This window comes from Perissodus microlepis, chromosome 14, assembly GCF_051167445.1.
Source record: "Perissodus microlepis isolate ML-2025 ecotype Zambia chromosome 14, ASM5116744v1, whole genome shotgun sequence".
Classification (NCBI taxonomy): Eukaryota; Metazoa; Chordata; class Actinopteri; order Cichliformes; family Cichlidae; genus Perissodus; species Perissodus microlepis.
Genome location: NC_140474.1, coordinates 1,343,756 through 1,353,755, shown reverse-complemented (window position 1 = coordinate 1,353,755; position 10,000 = coordinate 1,343,756). Strand labels below are relative to the sequence as shown.

General features: G+C 47.0%; 2 protein-coding genes across 4 annotated transcripts in view; one reads left to right on the top strand and one right to left on the bottom strand.

Moving 5' to 3' along the window:
- rnaset2l (ribonuclease T2, like) overlaps window positions 1–9,619 on the bottom strand; it is a 10,317-nt gene extending 698 nt beyond the window's left edge. Inside the window, exons 1-8 of one of the 3 annotated variants that reach the window (XM_084950224.1) lie at window positions 9,487–9,619; window positions 6,538–6,739; window positions 6,159–6,226; window positions 5,988–6,045; window positions 5,598–5,665; window positions 3,663–3,776; window positions 3,157–3,274; window positions 2,306–2,380 (exon numbers count right to left, since the gene is read on the bottom strand). In XM_084950224.1, coding sequence (XP_084806350.1) covers window positions 2,306–2,380; window positions 3,157–3,274; window positions 3,663–3,776; window positions 5,598–5,665; window positions 5,988–6,045; window positions 6,159–6,226; window positions 6,538–6,729 — 693 coding nt within the window. In that variant the 5' untranslated portion in view covers window positions 6,730–6,739; window positions 9,487–9,619. Of the gene's footprint in view, window positions 1–2,305; window positions 2,381–3,156; window positions 3,275–3,662; window positions 3,777–5,597; window positions 5,666–5,987; window positions 6,046–6,158; window positions 6,227–6,537; window positions 6,740–7,220; window positions 7,353–9,486 lie in introns of those variants that run through there. The other 2 variants (XM_084950223.1, XM_084950226.1) reach the window with 2 other exon arrangements.
- cox7a1 (cytochrome c oxidase subunit 7A1) overlaps window positions 9,109–10,000 on the top strand; it is a 7,435-nt gene continuing 6,543 nt past the window's right edge. The window contains exon 1 of the mRNA XM_084950227.1: window positions 9,109–9,219. Coding sequence (XP_084806353.1) covers window positions 9,205–9,219 — 15 coding nt within the window. The 5' untranslated portion in view covers window positions 9,109–9,204. The remainder of the gene's footprint in view (window positions 9,220–10,000) is intronic.

Below are 10,000 nucleotides of genomic sequence, written 5' to 3'. Positions count from 1 at the left end.
GATGAAAGAAGTGGAAGAGTTGGACACGTTTGTACGGACAGATGCGAGGTTATCGGTGCTTATCGGTGGTTATCGGTGCTTATCGGTGGTTACGGCCTCGTGCAGTAATGGAGGCGGATGATCGGTGTGTTTCAACAAGGCATTTTGTCAAACGTGGCAGTTTGTCCTGAAACAACAACAGTAATCTCCACATTCAGCTCCTGACTGCAGCACAGGACGAGCAGCAGATGGAAAAATGCTGAAGCGAGCATTTGAGAAGCATGAAAGCAGTTTGTAATGAGCAAAGGTGCAGTGCAGGAGCTAACAGTGAGCCAAAGAGTGGACATGAGTGTAAACGACTGTGTCATCAGGGTAAAGGTGTTTCTCGCCCAGCTCGTTAATAAAAACGGACTGAAACAGGCCCCAAAGTTGGATGAAGGTTTTGTTTTAATCAGAGTCTGCAGTAAACGGTTTTATGCACAGCAGACACTCGGCCCAGCGTTAGTGCTGGACGTAAATGTAATAAAAGTTACATCAGCTTCTGGCTGGTTTACTGACCAAAATCTGTAAAAGGACCGTTTTCCACGATTATCTGAAAGACTGTTAGTGTTTCAGTGACGGTGAAAGCATTAACACTGAGGCTTTAAAATGCAAATCACATGCTTTATGCACTCATCTTTCAGATTTTGCTCTAAGTGGCTCTGATTTCCCCAAAGTGACAGTTCTTCAGAAACTCCTGCAGTCTCACATAGAGAAAACCAGATGCGGTGAAATCTTACATCAAACACAGCAGCGACTCTAAAGTCGAAATTCCAGCAAAGACAGTCGTGCAGTCAAGAACGCAATAAATGATTTGTCTGTTCTGCATCTGTAAACACTCCTGCTTGAACATGTGATTGGGTCTAACATGTTTATGAGGTGACTATGAAATATGAAAGTCTTCCAAAATAACTGGCACCATCTCAGCTGTGATCCTGGCTGCACACTGTATAAAACACAAGCTCTCCTTGGTGGAGGGCAGGCTGTAAATGATATTTGTTGGAAGGAAAGATCTGAACTGAGCAGCGTGATCCAGATCTGACCGGTTTCACTCAAACTTTAATGGATGGAGGCCTCGGGGTGTCGGCCAGAGCGCAAACTAAGAAAACTCCGCGGTCAGCGGCTGGAGGAACTCTGAGGACACGACCAGCCTCACGAGCCGTCTGATTGGTGGTATCTGTGTTTGTGAGAGTTGTGATTGTTGGTAACCATCTAACACCGGGGAGAGCTTACAGAGTGAATTCTTCTCCCACGCTCAGATCGACCACAGAGCCTCTTTGTGTTTGGAGCTTTTTGATGTCATCATGTGACCACAGAAGAAAACAGTGCTAGCTAAAGTGAAGTGAAGATCAGCAGCAGAACGACATGTTCAGGAGAAATCATGGGAACATCTCAGGAGCCAGCGATGGAGCCACAATGTGCTCAGCATAGCTTAGCATAAAAGCACAGCTGCGCTTAGAGAGGGACACCCCAACCGGCCTGTCTGCATTAAACGTTTTCTCTAATCAGGTGAAAATAAATCCACCTGCACAGGGGGAGGAGCTTTCTATAATTCACCTGTTTAAATTGTATTAAGGCTTAAAGTTTGCATTATTAGGGCAGCTGTAGCTGCAGCTAACTGGAGTCCCTGAACTGGACCTCTGCCGTGTTTGGAGCTCATGTGATGAGGCAGATGATCAATAGTGGGTCAGCCACCACTTGGGTTTCCTGGGACTCTGCACCGTTTGGTTTTAGAACTGAAGGAACTTGAAGAAGTCCAGACGTGTTTCTTTCCAAGCTCCTTAGACGACGATGACCTGGATGACTGTCACAGACACGTCTGCTGTGATCCATGTCATGAGTTTGCAGCCGGTCTGATAAACAGAATCACTGTGTTTGCTTTGCTTTGTTTCCTCGAGGAAACTCGAGGATCATAGCTCACAAGTGTTTGTGGTACTGCTTTGGTTTTACTGCTGCTCGTTCATTTTTAATCCAGTCTTTGCTCGTAAATCACCACAAATCTGTTGTTCAAGCTCTGCTTTAAATCTGCAGCCTGTCGGAGTCATTGGTGATTTTAATTCCACACAGACTGAACTGATCAAAGCTCTGATCAGTGTTAGTGCTGTCGGGGAGTTAGGATGCGAGACCTGGACTGTGAGTTTGTGCTGCAGAAACTGGAAAATATCGGAGCAGGTGTGTTTGAATGTTTCAGTCAACAGCAAAAAAAAGGAAACGTGCGAACATGAGAAGCTGAAGCGGAGACAGTGCAGCACATTTACTCTGAAGGAAGAAACCGGCGCCATCGGACCTGCTCATCCGTGATGCACTGGATCTCCAGTTTGTCCCCCACGTGTGGAGCCAGGACGCTTTGCACCTCCTCCACCTAAACACACACACACACACACACACGTATTTATATCCTTGTGGGGACATCTCATTGATATAATCAGGGGTGCACATAAGTGGTTCGCAGGTGCGCATTCGCTGTCAAAATAAAAGACACAACACGAAGAAGTTGCGACGTGCGTTTGCGTACATAAGATTTTCTGGAGGAGGACAGACATTTGTTTAGAACAAATGCTGGAGAAGCAAGCTCCTGTTCCTCCAAAGAAATGTCAGGAGGAGCCCGAACTGCACAAGAAGCGCGTATTCTCGGAAAAGTGGTTGCAGGAGGTGAGCTGGCTCCAAACAAACGATCATCATGATGAGCCTCCACGTGATAATTTTAGACTTCTAGTTTAAATAACACATGGAAAATATTTCAAAGCCGACCTGCTAATTTCCAGTTCTGTGGTTTTATTGATGGCTTTGCATGATTCTGTGTTCAGAATAATCCTACTTTAGCTCATACTGGGCTTCACTTCATATGAAACGAGATGTGTCAGCTCCTCCCCCTTAAAGTCAGCTGTTATTCTGATTGGCTGCTCCTCGTAAGCAGCATATTTGGACAGCAGGTGGATGACACAGTCTGCAGCCTGAGCTTTAACTGATGAGCTCATTATCAGAAACTTTGGTTTAATCTGAACCTCTAACCGTGGAACAGGAGCTGTAAGACCCGAGAACAGCTTTAAGGTGTTTCTGACAAATGATCAGCAGAGTTAATAAAAGGTTCAGGTTTTTTAACCTTTTAGAAAAAGTCGGAAGTTGAATTTGGCTCACAGGTAATGATGACATGAGAGGCTTTGAAAAATCCTTCCCCAGGTCAGAGTTGGATTTGTCGACTGTTACCTTGTAGGGTCGCTCACAGGACGGAGTGATGCCGGCGTCCTCCAGCAGGCTGCAGACACAAATAAAACATCACTGTTCGTTTCAGAGCTCACCTGAGCAGCTGTGTGGCGTTTAGGGACTCCACCGTCGTTCCGTACAAATAATACACAGCTGGACATCTTAAACCTCCAGTTCCCTTCCCTCCTACTCTGACTTCCAACCTCGTTCCCTTCCTCAACTCCTTATCATTTGGCCTACAGAAACTGACGTCTCACTACGATGTGATCTGTAACGACGATTCGGCCTGACAGTAATTATCGGCTCTGATGAGAGCTGTGGAAACTGTGAGCGGATTTCACATCAGAAAGATCAGGATTCAAACTGGCGTTTCCACGGAGCACAGATGGGAACGTGAGGATCGACCTCGGGGTCTCAGTTTGAAGAAGAGCTGAACTCACCTGTGGATGTCGAACCGTGCTCGCAGTTTGACGCAGACCTGGAAGTATCTGAGCGGAGAGTTCATTCCTTCCACGCACGCCGCGCACGCTCCGTGTTTCCTCCACTCTTCCCTCCTGACGCACAGAAACACGCTTTAGGAAGAGAATCACAACCCGAGTGAGTTTACAGGGTCACGTTCTGCTTCTCCTCATTTCCTAAACCCTTTTTACTCACCTTCCTGTACCTTCACTTCCTCAAGATGTCATTTGCTTCCTTTCCTTCTTTATCCTTCCTTTCTTTTCCTCTCTCTTGTCCCCTTATTTCCTCATTTCCTCCTCTAACCTTTGTACACCATAATTTTTCTTCCTTTTCTATAACCCTAATTCCTTCCTTTATTTCTTTGGTTCTCCCCTAATTTCCTTCCTCATACTTACTCTTTACTTCCTTCACTCTCAGTCTCTCTTTAGGAACATTTTTCCTGCCTTTAACAAACCTTTCCTTGCCACCCCCCTTGTTTCCTTCCTTAACCTCCTAGGACCCGGCGTCCACATATGTGGACATCACATTTTGGGTTGTCTAGACCAAAATACTAAATTTTGCTCTACATGGGCCTGATGTCCACTTACGGGGACGTTATACTGCCGCTGTTCTATCGAAATTTAAAGCAAATGTCCTCATGTGTGGATCTCATTTTCCCCAGAAACAAAATCACGTTTGTTTTTACGTTCTTTCTTCTTCTTTTGTCCCTCGCTGGCGCTCGGCGGGGAGGTTGTCCACAAAGCCAATACGTCGCTGTGGGTGCCGCAGGGTTTCCATCTTGATCAACGATGCACTTCCAGGCCTTGTGGTCTCTTGCTTTCACCTTTGCTTGCTCGAGGGTTAGACGTCGTTGTTTAAGGTCATCTTCAATTTGCTTGATGACGTCTTCTTGGGCGCATCACGCTTGACTCTCCAGAGGGCGGGGTCTGCTGCATCAAAAGGCGATATGACAGGCGATGGTTGCTCATGCGGCAGATGTGGCCAAACCATTGCAGACGTCGCTTCCTAATCAGCTCTTCCACTGAGGGCTGCTGGTGACGTTGACTACGTATCACGCTGTTGCTGAGACGATCACGGACGCTCGGATAATCTGACTCAAACAGCGCATTTGGAAGAGGTCGTGTTTGAGGATGACCCAGGTCTCCGACCCATAGAGAAGAATAGGCAACACCAGTGTACGGTACAGGCGGATTTTGGTGGTGACGTTTGGCTTCTTCCAGACGCACCATCGGAGGGAGGCGAAAGCCGCCGCCATTTGACCAATTCTTGAATCTATTTCCGCTGTTGATGCCACTTTCTTTTCTTGGACCAGAGAGCCGAGGTATTTGAATTCCCGCACTTGTTCGATTTGCACACCTTTGAGATGCACGGTGGCTGGCGACCCGGCAGTAGTAAGGACTTTGGTCTTGAGACCATGTGGTTGAGCAAATTGGGTGATGTCGTGTAGAATATGTGTAGCCTCAGCATCATTTTCGGCAAAGATGGCGCTGTCATCTGCTAACATCAAGTCGGTTGCAGATTGGTCATCAGCATACTGGACTCCACGGCGGCCGTTGCAGGTCCTGCCCATGATTGCATCGATCACAATGTTGAAAACATTTCACAAAGAGAAATTAAAAATGCATGCCATGAAAGAGTTCAGGTCTTAGGAGGTCAAGTCTTTTTGTTTGTGACCTCCTCTTTTCCTTGAACTGCCTCCTTTCATTTCCCATCTTATTTCCTCACATGAATGATTGTTTCCTTTCCTTCCTGAAGTCTTGAGACTAACAACTAAAAGCTCAAACTGACAATGGATGTGTTTGCAGAGGTCATAGATTGAGTTAAAAGTAGGCTCGTATTTCTGATAGACTGTCATATAATGAGATGTTAGAGGCGCCGCCCCCTGCTGGACATTGTGTGTCGATGAAGGTGAGTACCAGAAGTGGAAGTTGGACTTGAATCTCACAAATGACGGCCAGAGTTCAGTCAGCTCCGCCTTCAGCTCCTGAAAAACAAGAACGTCAGTGTTTGACGATCACTGCAACAGGAGCCTCCTGATGCATTTGCATTTATAGAGGCAGAGTCTATCCAGTCTTCAAGTGATGACGTGATGAACCCTGCTTCTGGGTTTATTAAGGCTGATGTGTTTGTCACGTTTTAATGCTTTGTATCTTGTTCTGTTTAATCTGAACCAGGCCCTAAAAACAGTCAGTGATCACTGTCGGCCTCTGTGCATGTTTTTCCATTTAAGTTATTTCCACGTTTGTTTGGAAAGAAATGAGGGCTTCCTGAAGACCTTTGCACAGTGCTGCATAACCAGGACTCACCTGGACGTCAGAGGGGAACATCGGCCAGCAGTCGCAGCGGTTCTTAGCGTGGAGGGGCCTGCAGGCACAAACGCAAGCAGCCAATGAAATCAACAGGACAACCCAGGATCAATAACACTGATCAGTCTGAACACTGGGAGTAATCTCAGCTGCTACAGCAGGGTGGGTTACCAAAGGCCGTGGATGGTCCAGTTGTTGACGGTTGGAGGAATCCTGCAGAGACTCACGTTGTTCAGAGACTGAGGGACAGACAGCATGTTAGACACCACAGAAGAAGAACTCACCACCTTCCTGCCTTCTTTTTCCCTACCCTCTCCATTCCTACTCTCTTATGGCTCGTTTCCTTTTCAGCCTCATTTCTTTTACTTTGCCTCTTCCTGGTTTCCCTTCTTAAAGGACACAAACACGTCATTGTTTAAAGGATATTTTCAGTGTGTGTATTTATGTCTTTAGCTCTTCTTAAATTTGACCGCCGCAGATGTTTCAGAAGTCGCAGCTTTTACTGTGAAGGGGAACACCACCATTTCCTGATGCACAGCCCAATGCTCACCTGACAAAACGTGCCCGGCCATTGCAGCGTGAACAGGAGGCACTTCCAGGTGCAGAAATTGTGGTTGTCCAGGTCACCGTGGCCATATTTGTAGTCCTCCCAGAGTCCTTCCTGTGTCACAATGATGCCAGGCAACAGGAACAGAATAGCAGGACTCAGGCTGACCAGCAGGGGCAGCAGTGAGCGGTGCATCTCCTCCAGACTGCAACACAAAACAGTTAATTACATGTAGAGCTGAAGTAGAAATGTATTTTCCAATTACTCTCTTGAGACCAACTACGCCCTACACCGCTGCTTCCACTGGAATCAGCTGGTGCTGATCATCATCCGTGTGAGCGGCAAAAGCAGAGGATTTGGCAGCTTGTTGTAAGGAGGAGAGACTGTTGCTCCATCAGTCTGGGAACCGTTTCTGCAGCGAGAGATTATTCACAAGCAGGAAACTCACCTCGAAGTCAAAGCATCAAAACCACAAGCTCCTTCTCAGACTGTCTGGCCTGAGTTAGCAGGTGAAAGGTTAAAGTTCACAGCAGTGCAATTAGTGAGGTTGTTTGGGAGGTTTGCAGCACGGCTTAAGTTTGCAAAGCTGCTGAAGAAAACACAAGACTTCAGGATCAGACCAGACCGGAGGCGATCGCTCTCCCTCCTGCAGCACTTTACCAAACATCACGGCGCTGTCTCCTTACCTGTGTGTGGTGATGGAGGCTCTGAGGTGGAGCTGGGCGGCTGCAGCTGCTGCACTGAGCAGCTCTGACAGTTTCACTCAGATATTTCACAAAAAGCAAGAAGTGAAACTCAGCTCAGTGTTTCTGAGTTTAAACAAGCTCTGAGTGCTCAGGGGAAGCACAGGCTGTGCTTCACTTCCCTCCACCTGACAGAGGTGGAGCAGTTTAAACCCTGGGTGGCTGTACAGCCTCCGAGGACTTCTGCTTTCACTCAGCAGGTCTTCATGTTCCCACACCTGCTGACTCTCACTGTAACCCTCGACTCGCCTCATGTTTCTGTTCAGCTGTGGAGGCCAAGTCACCCTCCATCATGCAACACAAATGTTTCTATTCTCTTGTAATGTACTCGAGTACATTCATGACAATCAGAATTTAGATTAAGGATCATTTGTATTCTCATGCACTCATATTATATTTAGATGTGCATTAAAATAGGTGCAACGTGGTGCTGCTTCTTACTTCCTTACTCTGAGTACATTTCACACTCGGTACTTTTTCACCTCTACTTGAGTAAAGAAGTTGAATGAGTACTTCAGGTTATACTGGAGTATTTTTAACACAAGTATCTGTACTTAAGTAGAAGTACAGATCCCTCTGCCATGAGATCCCATGAGTGATGGAAGCAGGGCAGCTGCTGTACTGCAGGACTCGGCACGGCGGCCTGAGGCCTGAGAGGAAGGCTCCCTACTGTGTGCTCGGCCTCATCAGACTCTTCTTACTGAGTGCCTTTTAGCCCAGAGTCGGTCCCTCTGTTTGTCCTGGTAATTCAATTTAGTTTTATTTACACAGCGCCAAATTACAACAGTCACCTCAAAGAGCTTTATATTGTAAGACAGACCCTACAATAATACATACAGAGAAAACCCAGCAGCCAGATGATCACCTGGGAAGGAAAAACTCCCTTTTAACAGGAAGAAACCTCCAGCAGAACCAGGCTCAGGGAGGGGCGGGGCCATCTGCTGTGATTGGTTGGGGTGAGAGAAGGAAGACAGGATAAAGACATGCTGTGGAAGAGAGACAGAGGTTAATAACAGATATCATTCAATGCAGAGAGGTCTGTTAACACCCAGTGCATCATGGGAATCCCCCAACAGCCTATTGCAGCATAACTAAGGGAGGATTCAGGGTCACCTGGTCCAGCCCTAACTATATGCTTCAGCAAAAAGGAAAGTTTGAAGCCTAATCTTAAAAGTAGAGATAGTGTCTGTCTCCTGAATCCAAACTGGAAGCTGGTTCCACAGAAGAGGGGCCTGAAAACTGAAGGCTCTGCCTCCCATTCTACTTTTAAATACTCTAGGAACAACAAGTAGGCCTGCAGAGCGAGAGCCAAGTGCTCTGATAGGGTGATATGGTACTACAAGGTCATTAAGATAAGATGGGGCCTGATTATTTAAGACCTTGTATGTGAGGTCACCTCTGAACGTTTTTGTCTTAAGGGACACGTTAATAGATTCCTCTTGACATCTGGATCATAAGAGCATGACTTTCAGATGCTGTAGATAGTTTATTTTGTAGGTCTGACACTTCTTCTTTTCTCCTCCACTTCCTTTTTTGTGTTTCAACTAAAACAATGTTCTTTGTTACTGACAGAAAAAAAGAGCGTAAAGGAAGCTGTGACGCACACAGACACACTGCTTCATCTCTTGAAGCCTTTAATGTTTGAATGATTCATGAGAGAAAACAGAGTTCCACAAAGTGGGAGAAATGTTGCTCAAGAGCACTCAAGCATTACGCCAAAGCCCGACTGCTTGGGTGGCTCAAGACTTTTGCACAATGCAAAGCTGCAGCTGCAGTGTCATGTTTACTTCCTGCCGAGCGCAGACAGTTTGGCCTCTGCAGCAGATCGTAGTTTGGCAGCGTGTCAGAAACACTGAGACTCTGTGTGTGTGTGTGTGTGTGTGTGCGCATGTCCTTGTGAGGTTGAAGAGAGGCAGCACAGCTCGACATGAATCACCTCGTGGTAACTACAGCTCTTCTTTTTCTTCTTTTTCCTCACACTTCTGTGTGTGCGTGCGTGTGTGCGTGTGTGTGTGAAGCTTCGGCATATCTAATGTGAGTTAGACGAGCCGAAGGGCAGACAGCGCGCGGAGCGCCGCGATCAGGCCTGACCTTTGGATCAGCAGCTCAGGTTTACTCCGTCTGCATTATCCGTTTTTAACGATAGAAGATCTGTTCACGGGCTGCAGCTGTTTCCACCTCATTTCTCTCACACACACCTGTTGCTCACCTGTTAGTCACACAGTGCAGCTCAGCACGTCCACAATGACGCACACACAGCAGCAGAGAGAGAGGCTGTTTGCTTCAAACGTTCCTAATATTCTGTCCACCGCACTAACACAGGGGCTAGAGCTGTTGCATTGTTTGGTGTTATAGCGTGTGTGTGTGTGTGTGTGTGTGTGTGTGTGCGTATACAACATGTGACATGATTTTAAAGGCTCATGAGAAGTGCTGGTGAGAGCTCTGACGATCAGATCGAAGGTCACCAGATTACGCAGCAGTGACCTCTGTGAGCCAAACACCTGGACGACGCTCTTAATGTGGCCGCGTGACCGTCAGCAGACAGCTGGCACAAAGCAGGGGTGTCCAACATAAGGCCCGGGACCTGCAGTTGGCCCGGCACAGACCGAGCTTAGGAAAATGTGAAGGAGGGCTTTGTTCCTGATAAAGACCTGAACAGCCACCCATACGTCACCAGAGGGATGTTATGGAAACCAGTTCTTTACATACAGTGGGTCCACAGT